The 16,386-nt window shown below is 47.1% G+C and overlaps 1 protein-coding gene across 3 annotated transcripts in view; it reads left to right on the top strand.

Moving 5' to 3' along the window:
- Positions 1-12,882, top strand: part of zgc:171482 (zinc finger protein) — a 71,481-nt gene extending 58,599 nt beyond the window's left edge. For 2 of the 3 annotated variants that reach the window (XM_036547130.1, XM_036547131.1), the window contains one exon: positions 12,063-12,882. In XM_036547130.1, the coding sequence (XP_036403023.1) occupies positions 12,063-12,084 (22 nt within the window). In that variant the 3' untranslated portion in view covers positions 12,085-12,882. The remainder of the gene's footprint in view (positions 1-12,062) is intronic. The other variant, XM_036547132.1, reaches the window with a different exon arrangement.
- The last annotated feature ends 3,504 nt before the right edge of the window (positions 12,883-16,386 follow it).

Below are 16,386 nucleotides of genomic sequence, written 5' to 3'. Positions count from 1 at the left end.
GCGGGCAGGACTCATGGTACAAAATGTACTGGCATTGTCGTTTTCCAAATCCACAGTGTGCGCAAAGCACTGGCCCTGTGAGGATGACTGAGAAATTCCTTTAACCAGGATGAAAAAAGACCTCTGGGGCCAGAGAGGAGAAGCACATCTAAGATCCTCTATATGAAGCAATTCGCTGCTTATAAGAATCAAATTACATTTAATGGTTGTGCCTCGTAAAGGGAACGCATTGCATAGCTTATATGTCGCATTGTACCACAGAGACCAGAAGCAGAGCAGTAGTGTGAATGAGTAAAATGACTGTTCTCAGATAAAGGTAAAGAGGTATAAAGCTAAAAAAGGACTTCCTCAGTGAGGAAACGGAGGCAAAACTTAGCACTGTCGCTAGCAGGATTTATATGTTTGTTTGTGTGTGTGTGTGTGTCTGTGTAGGTGTGTATGTCTTTGTGTCTATGTGTGGGAGTGTTGTCTCGCCTCCTCGCAGTCGGAATCAATGAAACCACAGATTTATGTGTTTGGCCATTAAACACAAAACCTTTGATGCTTCACAGGCCCATAACCACAGACCTGTAGATGTACCCCAGGTTATTCTTTATGAGTATTTGCTTTAAAAGCTTTAAAGTGTTTTATGTGAACCAAGTAATCGTGGGTGCAGCCAAGAGATGTATTTTATTAAATGTTGCAGTCAAGCAAATTAACAAATATTGACAGCCACTTAGGCCTGTTCTGTGACAACAGAGCACTTTACCTCACAGTTATGTTTACTGTGTATATACTGATTGATAGAAATTAGTTTAAATTTGTTTTCAATTATTTCTATTTATTATTATTTATTTCTATTTATTTATTCTGGAAAAAAAAGTGTTTTGATATACAGTTGATGTAAAAAAAGAACAGCCCAGTCAATGAGTAGGGTGTTGAAAGTGGGTTTAGAAGAGGTTGTTACATCCAATCAGCACCTTCACCCAGGCTGTATTGTCTCATAGTAGAATACTCTACAGGCCTTTTAACATTTAGCTTTATTAGCCAGCACGTGTGGTCCGCCGTCAAAGACCACTGTGAATTCTAAACTGAAAAACCGAAAGGTTATCTAAGTGTATTACAGTCTCAGAGATAAGCAGGTGTTAAGTTCTGCTGTGAAGAACCACGCTGAAAGCGGCAGTCTTTCAGACTGACGCCGATTGGCGCAGCGATAGCGGCCTGCCGTGCGGAACGTGGGACGGAGCGCGGGACGTGTAGGTCCACTATAAATACTTTCAAAACAAATACGCTCCCACGGATCTCATCTCCGCTCAAGTTGCCCGGCAACACGTTTTCCGCGGCCAGAGGAGTGTCTCCGTCAGGCAGCTGAAGCGCCACCGCGGCTTTGCCCAGTGAAGGGTGCGGGTCGTTACTGAGGCCTGGGCAGCCCACATCTGCGCACCAGCTCCAGCAACGGGCTGCGTGATCTCCCGATTCATGGGCATGAAATGCTGAAACGAGGCGAAGCGCAAAACGAGTCCGTAACGTCGAGTGTGGCACCAGAGAGAGGTCCATTTTAATCCCCATGGCTGTAGACTTGGGTTTATAGCGTTCTCTCTTTAACGTTATTAATGCAGTTTAACGCACGCTCGGGGGGGGGGGGGGGGGGGGCTCTTCAGAGAATGAGCCATTTTATGCCCACTTAAATAAAGCACTGGCAAAGTCCAGGCTTCTGGGAACTTTTCCTAATGTGAAGAATGGAATTGATTCTTAAAGGCTTGGAAGTGTAATGACGGCGGCCTAAATTAAGGCCTTAAAGACGTTATGAGTTTTATTCGGCTATGACAGCGGTTTAGGCCGTGTCCTTAATGATGATTAAAACGATCAGAGTTAAATCCTTTATTTTAGAGTATAAAAACTTTAACTCCAACTTCAGAACACTGAACAGACACTGTGACCTTTGATTCCCCCACTCCTGCCCCTCCCACTGTGTAAAGTCAGGTGGTCCTCCTTTAGGAATGACTCACCGTCGATTGGCCATGCGCATCATTGTAGCCTGTCTGGGACAGGGTGGTAGCGTATTGTTTTTAAATATTTTTAGCCTGGGTGAATTTGGCAGTTTGCGCTCGTCTCTCTGTTTTACACTGCGTTAGAAGGAGCTGCCAGTCCCCCTGCAGAGACTGCAGTTTGCCTGGCTGTGCGTGCTGTTATTTTTTATTTTTTCGCATCAGCAGTGTTGGGCTTACCGCTCCGTGAAGGACAGCAACGAGAGCCGATCAGCTGCAAATACAATTATCTGTTTTCCACTCAGAAACAAGGGGTACGGTAAGACTTTTCATGCAGGTGCAGGATTACAACAGAGCGCTGTGCTCCCTTCTGTCCACTTATGCATCTGAGCGCTCCCAGATTCCTGCTTGGGGTAATTTAATGGCTGTGGGTACCAGGGTGCTGGATGTTCCGTTGTCCCTATCACACATGAGTGTGCACAGTTAATGTCATTACTCTCACCACAGGGCTGGGTACAAAGACGAACAGGTGAGATGTCATGAGATCTCGTGAACCCGCTCAGTCTCAGGTAGAAGACAGAGAGCAGATGAGTGCAAAAAGTCCACCTGGAGCGTAGGGACTGGTCTTTTTATTACGGGATTCATTTTTCCAAACAGCATTCATGCATTTCAGCTTACAAATGATCGATTCATACAGCTGGATGTTTACTGAAACCATTCAGATTAAAAACCCAGCTTGTGGATAAGAGCCAGCAAAGCTGCTGTTACGGGTCCAGGTCCCAAGGCTGGCAACTTATATGAAATGGAAGGCCCTTCCCAGCAGCCCCATCTCCAGAGTGTGCCCGGCAGGTCGTACGCTCCGATCACAAGAGGCGAGGAACCTGCAGAGGCAGCCAATGGTTTATTTATAGCACCCCCCCTCCCCACACACACACACACACACACTCGCCCCCACTCCTCCTGCCCCTCAGCTAATCGTGTGCACTGGCCTTTCCTGTCCACAGCAGGAGCAGCGTCTCCGCGGTGACGGAGAGGAGGCCGGCACGCGCTGATCCCCCCCCCCCCCCCCACCCTGACCTGTGAGCTAAGCGGCACGGGTTCATTCGGGGCCACGCTGACAAAATATGTTAGCTGCGCTCGCTGACGTCTAGCCAGAACCGGCTGAGGGCTGCCGCCGGGAAGATCACCCAACCTCCCCCGGTGCCCCCCCAACCCCCTGGGCTCCCATCACTCCCTCGACCCCCAGCCTGAGCCACCAGGCCTCCCGCCATCGCTGCGCCTAACATCCAGCAGAGGCCTCTGCCAGGGCCTCTCTCCTCCCTCTCATCACTGAGTCACCCCTGATTCCAGCTCTCTCTCTCTCAGTCAGCGCGCCTACGTCCCAAACCCACGCTCTCACTGGCCAGAGTGCACCCTCCCTCGCGTACACCCACAACTCCAATTTGGACCGATTCCTGCTCCCCCCCCCCCCCCGGCCCCCCTTAGCCCGGTCGATGACACTCCAGAGCGCTAAAATCGCCGGCTGGCTCCTTCTTCCCCCACACAGGACAGCCGGCCCCTCCTCTGCCGCCGAAGAGCCACTGGCTCTTATCTCAACGCTGACTCCCGGGAGACAGAGCCTGGCCCCGCGCGATTAGGTGCCGCTATCTCCAGCACGGGGGGTGGGGGGGGGGTGAAGAGTTTCCAGCGGCTGGTAGATCAGCTCGCGGAGAAGCCGAGGCTCCGACCTGTGCTCTGTTTACCTGTCAGCGCTCTGAAGGGTGTTTACTGCGAGGCCGCGGCTGGACTGCGCCCGCACGGATAAGGAGGTGATTTAGCACGGCCAGGAGGCACAGAACTGCTGACAATGGAGTGCTTTACTGCAAATTGTTAAGATTGGGGGGAGGAGGGCGCTGGGCGGGAGGGGCAATTTAACAGGTACAGAGGAGCGAGAAGGGATCGCGCATTCAGAGGACCCGCTGTAAGAGTGCGGACACGGGAAGGAACGGCGTCTGAGCACGTGCTGGGCAGACAGACACGACACCACAACAGCCGAATCCCACGTTAAGGCTGCAAAGTGACGAGCCTTGACCCTCTAACCACCATGTCAGATTCCCAAGGAGAAAGAGCACCCCTTGCACCAGAGAAAAGCGTGCTAATTAAAGCCTTGCTTTCATTATCACGTTACATGTGCTTAGCAGATGCTCATACCCAGAGGAACTCTTTGGAAGCATTTCATCTGTTTGTAAACTGGATATTTTACTGAGGCAATCTGGGTTAAGTACCCTGCCCAAGAGTACACCAGCAGGGTCCCACTGGGGAGCTGAACCAGCAGCCTATGAGTTAAGAGCATTTCTCCCTACCGCTAGGCCACACTGCTGCCTTTCATATATGAAACAGGCGGTTATGTAATTAGTAGCTTTGTGGATGCTGGAGGACAGTGAGAGGCGGTGAGAGAGAGAGGAAGAGAGAGAGAGAGGGCGGGACGGCCGCGGACTCCCCTCCCGGCCCGGGGAGAGAGGCAGGGAGGCACAGCGCGGCAGGAGTTTAAGGAGCAGCGTCCATCGATTAAATAGAAGTGGTGTAATCTAAGCCCCCGCTGCCCCCGTTTGGATCTCCTCGCTGTCATATCGATCCCCCCAGGGCTGCCCGGAACAAGACGGGAGGTTCTGGCTCGTCGCCCTCGCCCTACCTAAATAATCACCTCGGAGGCCTCTCCCAGGCGTCCTCTTATTATGAAAAGGGGAGGGGGGACCTCAGGACGGCATCCAGGGGGTCAGCTGTCCAGGTGGGGACAGGCGACGGGTACATGGGCCCTCAATATAGCACCTCCATCAGAGCCAGTGACTGTTCCCCGACACACGGGGAAGCGAAGGGCCGGGCACAGTCGCTAACATCCCACGCGTCCGGCGGGTTTGTGAGTCCATCGATCGGATGGGGTTTAAATATTTAGCAGAAAACAACTTCCAGCCCCACCAGGGGAAACACAGGAGCTATTTATTTAGCACTCGGCAATGTGGCTTTTCTCATAAAAACTAACTGTGCGGTTTGCACCCCTTAATAACTGAACTGTGAAGTCAAACACAGAGTCCTGGTGTCCAAAAAACAGTGACCGCTATTCTTTGATTTGTTCTCCTTTTTTGCCCATTTCTGTTTATTCTGAAACATCATCCATGATGCTGTTGTGCATTACTTCTTGGAAGGGGGCTAGAGGTTTATGTATAGATGATGTATAGGCAACTACTGACTGTTTACTTTCCATGTAAGAGGCATAGGGCAGCCAAACAGGTACATTTAAGAAACAGGGCAGGTCTGTTGGTTAGATGTTGTTGAGTATGGTACCTATATCGCATCAGTAAGTATCGAACTGCAATAATGGACAAGATGTAAGCCAGGCAAGCTGCTCTGGGGAAGGGGGTTCGCTAGGCAAGTAATGAAGTGCATAGAGACAGGAAATCCTCTTTCCTCAGAGCTCATAACTGCACACAGACTGAAAAGCCCGACTGCTTGTGTGGCATCGCCTCGAAGGCTATGGAAAAGTGGGCGTAAGTGGGTTTGGCCTTTTTTCCCGTGGAATGAACCCCATAATGAAGAGCAGGCCAGGTGGACGCGTGAGCAGCTTTGGGTGTAATACCGCCAGCTCCACCAAGGGCCGAGCAGGAACCCGCTGACTCCCGTAAAGAGATTTACCGGGAGACGAGCATCCTGCCGACAGCTGTCCTGGATTAGTCCCCTGCTCCAAACACCCATGAAGGCATTTTACTGTAAACACAGATTCCTCCGACTTAGCCTAAGACATTGAGCCTCTGGTGGCAGTCTAATGCCTCATGACTCATAACCGTGTCCCCACAGAAAGTAGTTTACCCACGAAAACAGACAGGCGCTGAAAGATTCAGCAAAACTTTGATCAGGATGGAATAGCGCAGGAAAGAAAAATGAAGAAGAGGTTGCTTGTCACGTGCTTAGAACAGATATGTATAGCTGCTTTCCTACCTGCAAGCTGCTGCTACCTGTAATTTCCTAGCCGTATGTGTCACATGGGGCACTGGGACCGATCAGGGGACAGCAACATGCTCTCTTACAGCAAGCGGGAGCGAGGCCCACAGACAAAAGAGAATTGAGTTGGAAGCCCTCTCCAATCACACGGACTGTCACTCTTGGCTCTCTCCCTGCTCAGCTGCTTGTTTAATTATGTTGCATAGATGTCTGTTAAACAGCCACAGCTGTGTACAAATTGAGAATGGTCAGAGTGCCACTGTTAACATTCACAGCCAGTTCGGCTGTAGACAGCAAGCCACCTCCCCCATCCAGGGCCACTCTCACTGATTACGCTCGGCCACCCGCATGTACACCTTGATCCTGGTATGGCCAAACTAACGGAACGAGACTTTATTCACATTTTATTCATTGCACAGTACGATGACTTTATTACATAACACACAGGGCAGTTGACAATTTTAAATGCTGTAAATGATTTATACTGAAGCAAGCAAAGTGGCCTGCTAAAATAGCAGGTGTGCCTGGAAATGGGGTTCAAACCTAGGACCCTGTGGGGTGAAGTCTAGTGCTGTATCCATTACACCACATGGCACATGCATGCTCAAGCAGTAATGTACAGTACTCCTGCAGAAATATATACAGCATGCCCAACACGATGGATTGGCCATTGCTGACTTGCCTCAGCTACAGTGTGGTTGAGGTGTAATGTCGGTTTGGGACTCCTGTCTGCCGATCGCTATAATCAGAAGAGGAGCGTGGCCCACACCACCGCGTTGGGGGAGAGAGAGCTCCGCTGCTCACGGACATTCCAACAGAGCAGAGGGCGTGGTGATCCCCTCCCACTGTCCCCAATCACACAGTGCCAGCATCAGCGGCTCCTACAGAACAAAGGAGTGTGACCTTCAGAGGGGCACGCGACAAACAGCCCCCCCCCCCCCCCCCCATCCTTGTCTCGTCTCAGAAAATCATCCCCCTCTCCCCTTCACATACAGCACAGGCATTGGGGTGGTTGCCAAGGTTACCATGACTCATGGAGGTTTGGGTCAGGAAGTGATTCTGGGGGGGGGGGCGTTGAAAGGGCAGTCAGCTCCCTCCCTGTGTCACTGGCAGTAGCAGGCAGGACAGCTCTCGCAGCAGGAGCAGGCAGCCTGCGTGGCACCCGCCGTCTTCGCCAACCCAACGACCATACCTTTCTCGCAGAGTCATTTTCAGCGTCCGTTTAATACTCGGGAAATAAACAGAAATAAACAACTTAAGCACATAAACCAATAGAACAGGAGCCGGGCGCATCTACTAAGTGCAGCAAGCTTCAGGTGAGCACAGGCACTGAAACAGAAGAAAATGACTGAATTTGATGCAGGCTGTTATTGTAATAAAAGTAGAGCTCTTCAGCGCACTGGTAGGGCAATGAGGCATTCACAGGTCTGTAGACAGCGCAGTGGAGCTGAGTGTGGCTCACTGTTTCGGGAGCTCACAACCACAAACATAAAGACCGCGCTGTGGGTCCAGTGAGACCCCCCCTGCACACCCTGTAAGCCTGCCTGTGGCTTCAATCAGAGGCCAGATTGCTGACTGTATCAAGAAATGAAGTGTACACTTTCCCAATGAAATAAACCCGAAGAACATCACTTCGGGCAAGCGGGAACTGTTTGTTTCCTCTCAGCTACGAATATTTACAATTTAAAGACTGTATGTATTTCAGAATAAGGCCAAGGACTCCTTCGCAGAAAGTATTGACGTAGCATTATCTTTGCCCCTCAACCAAACTACTTATTCCTCAATAAAGGTTAATTGAATTGTGCTCATCCATTATCATCCAGTAGCATTTATTATTTTCCTCCCCAGCTATTCACAGTCCTGGGCCAGTTCTGACTAAACAGTACTCTGCAGCAGGAGGCCTTCCTCGTTCAACCATTAATTATAATTCCCCTCCCCTTCAAAAACAAAACAATGCTGTGCCAACAGCGCCCTGTGACAAGTACTGGAGAGAGGCAGTGAGGTCAAGGTGCCTTCCAGAGCGCAGTCCATAAAAATTGGCATTTCCGTCAAATTGATTGAATCCCGAGGTCTGCATTTATTGCATATCAACAGGGCCTGGCGGGCAGACGGCCCATGAATTTTATGAACCCTCCCCCCCAGGACAGCGCGGGGAATGGAGCCAGCCAATTTCCTGCCTCTAAAGACTCCCCGCCTCTCGTTTTGAGTCCAAGCCTCAGCCCAGAGGAGGGAGGGACCCACAGTGAGCTGCTCGATGTCCGCGGTTGCCAAGGTGACCCAGCCTCGATCGCCAGCTCTCTGCAAGGGGCCGCGTGACTGATCCGCCTGCTCCCGTGCACACTTCTCCCCCTCAGTGAATACCTGTGCTGTAAAGCTACCTCCCAGGAGAGGCAGGTTTTCTAGCTACGCTGTTCCTTGTTCATATGCTCAAAGCTCTTGGCTCTTGGCACGAGGCTCTTATGTTCCTGGGTTTTTATGTTGTTCATGGAGGCTGCAGTGGGTGGTCGAGCTTTTCAGACAGTTTTTCGAGAGTTAAGGTGGAGGAGCCAGCATTGACACCAAGCTCCGCCTGTCAAATGTGGGCTGTCCACCCCACTAGTTGACACTGTTACAACACAGGCTGAGATGCAATTGGCAGGAGGTGGAGCTCCTGAGAGGCTAAACCGGAGCACGTGTGCAGAGCCAGCGTCAGAAAGGCTGGCCTTTAAACTGACAGGCAAAACTGACACAGGCCTGGATGGCAGTTGGCTGAACTCAGGGAGAGAGTGTTTTTTATCCATCCCTGACGCACTGACTGCACCTTTTTCCTGCCTCTCTTTGTATGTGGAGCAATAGCTGGAGTCTTGCCAGGTTGAAGCCTTTCTGCATTTCACTTTTTTGCAGAGATAAAACTCAATTCCAGCAAGGGTGACCCTGAGCCCAGTCACGGCCACCTCCCTCTCTCCCTCCCACCCCCCCCAACTTTGTCCGAGCAACCAGTCCTCACCCCCCAGCAGATGCAGTTTGCTCCGGTAACCCCCAGTTATCAATACAATATCAATTCCTCTAAAACTACCAGGCTGGTCGTTTGTTCTCTTGTCAGGGCCCATCGAGCGGCGTGGTCTTTTCTGGTCGGGCCTGTCAGCTCCGCAGGCGCTAAACAGCAACGGATGTGGGGTGGGGGTGGGAGAGACGAGGCAAGACCGATCGCATTGGCTGCCAAGGGGTGCACACAGCACCCCTCCATCTTCACCTCATCGATTTGGTTTTCAAAAAGCTGCCCGTGCTCAGGCATTGATGGAGAGCTCAGACCGGAGGAGAGCGACTGTACGCGTGCATGCTGCTTCAGGGATTGGCTCCTTGCTCTTATCGGTCCCTTTAAACTGCAGGGTTTCCTTCGCACGTCTGTAAAGCTGTATTGCTTTTGCAAAAATAGGAGATTGATGGGAAATTGGCACTGCAATCATTTAGTTATCATGCTGGGTGTGATAAGTCGCCACAAATGCTGCAATTTACAAAAGACTCCAATCTCTTATAGTAGTTTTACTTTTCATGTTAAAGCTTCCTTATTTTTGGGAAATGATGTAAACCCTTGTAATTGCAGAACCCGATTTTAAAGGAATTTTGACTCATAATGGAAATAGAATTGCCGTATAACATGGCTTTTGCTCTTTTCAGCTCTTATTCCTTACATTGGTAAACTATTACCTGGGTATTATCTTCATAAAACATGCAAAATACATTCACAGTGGTTTATAAAGCATTAATAATATGTTATTTGTATTAATATATGTATAATAAGCACTGGTATAATAGCTCAGATGCCTAGGATGATGGTACTGATGTGCAAAAGTCTCAGGTCAGTTTTTGTGTTTGACTAATTTAATGCATGAGAAAATTATGTTTGTGAATATTTCGTCCTTTTTAGTCTTGTTTCCTTGTTCTTCCTAACATCTTCCTAACTTGTTTCCTTGTTCTTCCTAACATAGGATATCGTGTCCTGGTATGTCCTGGTTCAAGAGAGACTGTTGCACTGTTGATGGATAAACAAAAATACCTGAGCCTTCCATTCAAAGCTTGTCTTTTTCTATTCCTTGAGGATGCTACCTTCCAGTATTGCTCATCCTTAGACCTCTTAATGCGTCCTCCAGTCTGGGGCTACAGTCTGAACTGCTGGTGACGTTTCTCTGTTGATTGTGCATTAGATCCCATAACCTGAAAATCCACTGATGTGAGCTCTTTCTCTGCAACAAGTCACAACAGTAATGTTTTCACACTTATCAGGGTCTGTATATCCATGCATCAATGCGTCAGAATCAGTCTGCTGAATGTGTCTGGTGCTTTCACACTGTGTCCAGTGTAGGCCATGCTCTGTATTCTGAGCGCCAGCAGTGTGGCATAGCAACAGCTCGTAACCCAAAGGGCTGCGGGTTTGATTCCACTCGAGGCTGCTCCCGTTGTACCCATGGGTAAGGTGCTTGAGCCGAATCACCTCAGCAAATACGGGTAAGGTGCTAAGCAAACATGGTGTAATATCAACCAACCATGTTTGGCTGTGTCTTGTGCCTCACGACATGTTAAGCATCACATGTGTCAGGCTGCTAATTTTCACAGTCCTTTTTGCAAAACGGCCAGTTCCTTCTGTTTAGGAGGCGTTTGTATTTCTCCCTGCAGTTTGTTTTTCATTTTTGTCCCTGTTTGTCATCATTTTTCTTAACCGCTTTCCCCCTTCTGTTAACACTGCAGTGCTTTTAAGAAAGACAATGCAACAACTGTTCAAAACATTAAGACAGACACCCTGTCAGTAATAAATTCATTATGTACGCACAGTGCAATGCAATAACCAAAACACAGCAGTGACTTTGGAGTCACCATATCCTGCTAGCAAATGTAGCAATGTTTTGCTGGCGGCATAAGCACCATCTCTCTTGATGGCACGCGGATCGTACCGTGGTCAAGCTGCCAGCCATTCCAAAAAAGGAAAGCCGAGTGAATTTTTACATGCGCGTCTTTGCGCAACAGCAGAGTTATTGCATGGGCACTCAGGAGGTTGGCCACCATACGCAGGCAGTGACAGGGTGATCTACAATTACTTACTGTGTGTTTCCTACTTATTGTAGATAAATGTCAATATACACACCCCTCCCCCATGTTTTACTAGTTAAAACAATTGAAGGGTGTTCTCTGTTCGACCCAGGCACTTTCACGCTTGTGTGATGTGCAGTACATTCTTCGCAAGTGGAAACTGTCCAATTCCATTTGGAAAGGCCTATTTCCATTGATGGAAGTTTCCCCTCCTTAAATGTGGCCAGCGTCTCTCTGTTGTGTCTTGGTGATTTTGCATAATTGTGGAGAACCCAAGGTCCTACTGGTGGTGCATTCTGGTTCCGGTTTTATTTCTCGACCTTCGTCAGGTTCAGTATTCGACACATTAAACCACCTCGCTGCCTGTGATTGGGTCACCTCTCTGACCGCAGAGTGATGTACAGTAACACCATAGCAGTAACCAAATTCACTCACTCTCAGAGTGTATCATGGCCACACACAGATCGTCAAAGTTGAAAGTTCAAATTTCAAAGTTTTTATTTGTCACATGCCAAGGTTCAATGTACAGTAAGCAGTGAAATGATGGAGCAATGAATCAAACTGACACCAAAAACATTTACTCAATATGCTTCAATACACATTTCATTTCATTCACATTTCATTTAACCAACATGTGTTTAATCAATATCCAGAGTACACAGATATTCATTTTAGGACTCTGCATGGCCTTGCATAAAGTGGCATGTTTCTCAGAATAAAATAGAGCGTTACATTTCTCAGAATAAAAATGAAAAACCTGAGTTACAACAACCTACCTGATCCTCAAAGGCTTTCAAAGCTGGACTGTCTGATTCATTGTTCTTTGCAGAATTAAAACACCAAACTGAGTTTAATCTGGTGAACAAAACTGCCTTGCTGCAGAGATCACAGATTGACTCTGTACCCTCCCTCAAAGTAGCTGTGACTGAGGGAGAGACTGACTGACACCATTCTCTTCCAGCTTGAAGCGGCACCTCAGTGACTGGCAGAGACACTGACCCGAAGCAGAGTTAGCTGTGACCGAGAGACACTGACCTACTCTTTATTCTCTTCCAGCCTGAAGCAGCACCAGCAGTAGGGTCCGAGCGGCCCCTGAACAGACACCCAGTGGCGGCAGGGACCTCCAGCGATATCCAGAGGGACGCAAAGGGTTTCGCTGTGCGCTCTTGGACACATCCCCCTGGTGTCTCGGGGCTCCTCCCAGTATTTCAGCATCTGTTCTGACGACCACAAGCAGGAGCTTGCAGCCACCGCAACCTCCCTTGAGCGTCACGGAGCTGCTGGACATCACGGTCCCCTCCTGCGACCGCAAACCTTAATTGATGTCATTTGTGTTACCAAAAAAAAAAATGAGAAAAAACTGCAAATAAAACAATGTTGACAATAATAATGATAGTCATAGTGAAACATAGATGATGCAGGCGATGCTGTTTTCGTGAGTATTTTTAACAGGTTCTCTCAGTCTCTGTGCTGCAGCGGCGCGGCGTGCGGCAACTCTGTCCAACGGTCAGAAACCAGACTGGACTGCTTGGCTCGGGTCCAACCAGGGAGAGCATGAGCAGCAGCACAGGAAAGCCTGAACTCTGTAACATCTTTGTTGTGTTACGGCCCTCAGAATGCTGTTGCACAAGACCTATCAGCTCGGACACAGCAGCGGCTTTCGTGGTCTGCCTTCGACTCGTGTTTTCTTGACCCGTTTAACCTCTTCACCTCCCTCCCCTCCCAAGAATGAAACAAACCTCACCCAAGGACTAATCAGAGACAAAAGGCTCTGTCACAGCAGCTGCTAGCTTTTCCCAGTCTACCAACCGCAGCTTGTAATCACAAGCTGTTTGTGCAATTCCGCTGATTGCTATTAAGACGTTGGGAATCGGTCGGCGTGGACCTCATTGCTTTGTTAAAAGCCTAGCGGGTGCGTTTTTGTGTTGTTCAAAAATGAGAGTTTCCATGTTTTCATTTAATCAATTTATTTGGTGATGTTTATTTATTTTCATTCATAGCAACAGCGGATGTCATGTAGACTTGCCGTCGTTGATTGGAGGCTTTTGTGCAGGGATGCATTATCACATGAACAGTCTCTTGCTGATATTGCGTTGTCCAAATAATACAGCTTCTACTCATTCTAAAGTATTTATCCACAATCAGTATGTCCTTGCCCATGATTTTTAATTGTTTAGAGAATTACACTGTATGTTGTTTGAAAATAATCATCAAAACTACAGCTGAACAAAAGAACAAAAACAATGTTTACGACCGCATAGAATTCACTCTTGGTTATTATTTGTATAACAACTTATATTAATCGAGGAAGACGCAGTTACTCACCTTAAGGGGTATTCTCCCATGCGCGTAAGTCAAAAAAAGTGTTCAGTTACGCACTTTTCAGCCGACGCATATTCTCCCCTTGACTTCAGTCTATGATTTACGCGCCATGAAGGCAGTTACGCGCTTTGGGTGGACCAACCCCAAAATCTGGGCATTTCTTGTGTAAACACCATTTACATGTATTCTGCCCTTGACTTAATGCGCTTTTAGCTTCTGGGGGCTGTAGTAAGTCAAGCGCCACTACATGGCGAAACACCATATTGCCTTTTAAGTCGGCAGTAGCCCTACTTTTAACAATATTGTACATGTACAAATAAAGTTCAAAATTTACGATAATTGTGTCATTATTTTTAAACTACAATAACATTTCCTGTAACCCTATATTACATTGTTAAACAGAAAAAAATGTTTTACATGACATGGTGTTGTGAACAAGCCTGGTAAATAATTAGTTCAATTAGAATAAAATAGAAATATCAATTAAGATGAGTATAAATAGCAGAGCGTTACCCATTCATTAATCAATTTAGATAATAGAGAGTACTTTGGAAGAGTCATGATGAGTGATTACCAATAAATTTTTAATAATAGGCTACTCAGCATGAGTTCAACATGCATTTTGTTGCACCTTTCCTCAATAGTGCGTTTTTATTAACCCTTGCGCGCTTACAGTCACACCGATGTGATTAGCCATTTAGCACGTATGCTAAAACCGATGCGATTAGAAAACTAAATTGGAAAAATTCTAGATAATTTTAGTTTTGATGAAACAGCGATTTAACATTAAAAAAATACCAAATGCTAAATGAAAACTATGAGAAGCTTAATAACATAACGAACCTTGTAACGTAAGACGCACACTACATAGCATAAAAAATAAGTTACGTGCGAAAGGGTTCATGAACCTCCACATGTCAAACATGTCTTTATACATAGGCCCAGCACATTGTTTGGTATATTTACTTTATTTTTGGGTTTATGTCATACAATGCTTTCCTTTGAGGTGATTCATAATACAGTTCTCCTCTCCCTTTGCATTTATTTTCAAAATCAGAGTCTTGTTTATGGTTTGAATGGATTTCAATGACATTCACGTGGTAAGTTCGTGAGTCCACATTTTCCCGACAGCCAAAATAAACGAGGTTGTGACTCAGTCTACTTCTATTTTAACTAAATCACGCCTCTTTCATGAGCCCGCCTTCATTCTGAAGTTAAGCGCTGTGGGCGTGATCGGAGCGTGTAGGGGAGAATACGCGTAACTGAAATGCGCGTAACTGGAGACGCGCAAAAAAGGACTTGCGTGCGAATGGGAGAATACGGCCCCTTTAGAGAGAAAAGCAGAGCAGTGCTGTAGATTACTCTTACCCAGAGATATTGGAAAGAGTGAATCTGTGGAGTTTAAATTGTTCCCTCTACGCCAAAAAGGCACGAGGATTGCATTTTAAAAGAGAGCTTGATGTCGTGCCATGGTTTGTGTTATTACTGTGAAATCGCAAACACATTCGCTTTGTTGTTAATGGCTGCATTTCACAGTGCAGGCTAAACTTAGGGTGGACTGTTTTTTTTGGAAATTCATTTGCTTTGCAACTTGGGTATGGTTTATGCAAACAGACTTTTTAACTGCCATGCCAGTCATTGTAAAAAGAGAGAACTCGTGTGGAAAAAAGATTAGGTCTGAGATAAGCATGGCTTATGCAACACGGAAAACATTTTGTTTTCACAGTCGGCACAGGCATATTTTGTATAATTCATTTTTGTTGTGTTTTCATCTTCAGTCGCAAAAACCCAGGTGTTAGTTCTGTGCTGCCAACCTGATCAATTTAAAGCTTGATTTAAACCCTCCAGCTGTTACATAAATACGGGTGGGGTTTTCTGAGTCACTGGCCTCAATAATGAAACCGTTCCAAAACCGTATCTGTGCTGACATTGTCTCTTGCTGAAAGGAAATACACTCTGTTTTGGAGGTCCATCAGTGTCAAAGGCCCTGGCGCCCCACTGGGCTGAGAAGATGGTGATGGGGACAAAACAGAACAGCTGGTGGGCATCGCCCATGTTCAGAGGAGATGTTACACCGCAGACTGAGGCGATTTTGGTTAAGGCAGGGCGGGTTCAAGCAGGCCGTGATTCACTGACCAAATGAGGGGACCCCAGGCCCGTGAAGGAGCCGCACTTTGGATCACCAATGGCAAGGTTGCGTTGCCTCGCCGTCGTAACCAAGCTGCTCATCAAACACAAAAGGGGCGGGAGGAAGAAATATCCAAACATGATGCTGGCTGTGAGACCAGGCCTCCTGGGGCCACTCTGGATCAAATACTGGGTTTAAACAGGGCAGAAGAACGTCTCTTTAAAATGCCTGTTCTCTGAAGAACTATACTCGCAACACTTGCCCTTGCTTTATCATTGAGAACATCTGTCAGAGCTCAAAACTGAGCCTAAGCTCTCTGTAAAAAGATAAGATGCTTTTGAAAAGTAAACTCAGGGAAAATGTTTGGTTGGACATACCAAGCGCATGCCAATGTACTGTCCCACCAGTGTACAAGAGGCGATCATTTGGATGAATGCTGCAGATGTCTAACCAGACGCGTTCCCAGGGTTTTGTTTTTTCCAGAGGGCATTCATGGTGCCCTTTAAACATGAAGTGGTAAATATTTGCAATGAGTCATCACCAAGGAATACATTATCTATATTGTGTTGCTATCCACGCTAACTGAAATAACAGATAAATTGATGACCCCTTTGACCCCTTGTTTGCTTTCCCTTGTGTCAGAAAAAAAGGACATGTAAAATAAAACCTCACTAAGCTGTTGTGCATCTGCCTACAGAACACAAATACTGTATTGTTTATTTAAAAATTGGTTGTTGGTCAAGCAAGGGTATTCATGATAGTTAAATATATATTTGAAGGGCTTATTTAGTTAGAGTTTATGTATTACAATGCTGTGGGGTTTTTTTAAGTGAAGTTGAAAATTTAAAAGATGGAATAGTGAAGTACAGATTGTACTGTGCACATTTGTAAATTCACTCGACAATATATATATATTTTCTCTTCGAAAAT

Source organism: Megalops cyprinoides, chromosome 15, assembly GCF_013368585.1.
Source record: "Megalops cyprinoides isolate fMegCyp1 chromosome 15, fMegCyp1.pri, whole genome shotgun sequence".
Lineage (NCBI taxonomy): Eukaryota > Metazoa > Chordata > Actinopteri > Elopiformes > Megalopidae > Megalops > Megalops cyprinoides.
Note: the sequence above shows the minus strand (reverse complement) of the source record. Positions and strands in the feature narration are given on the sequence as shown.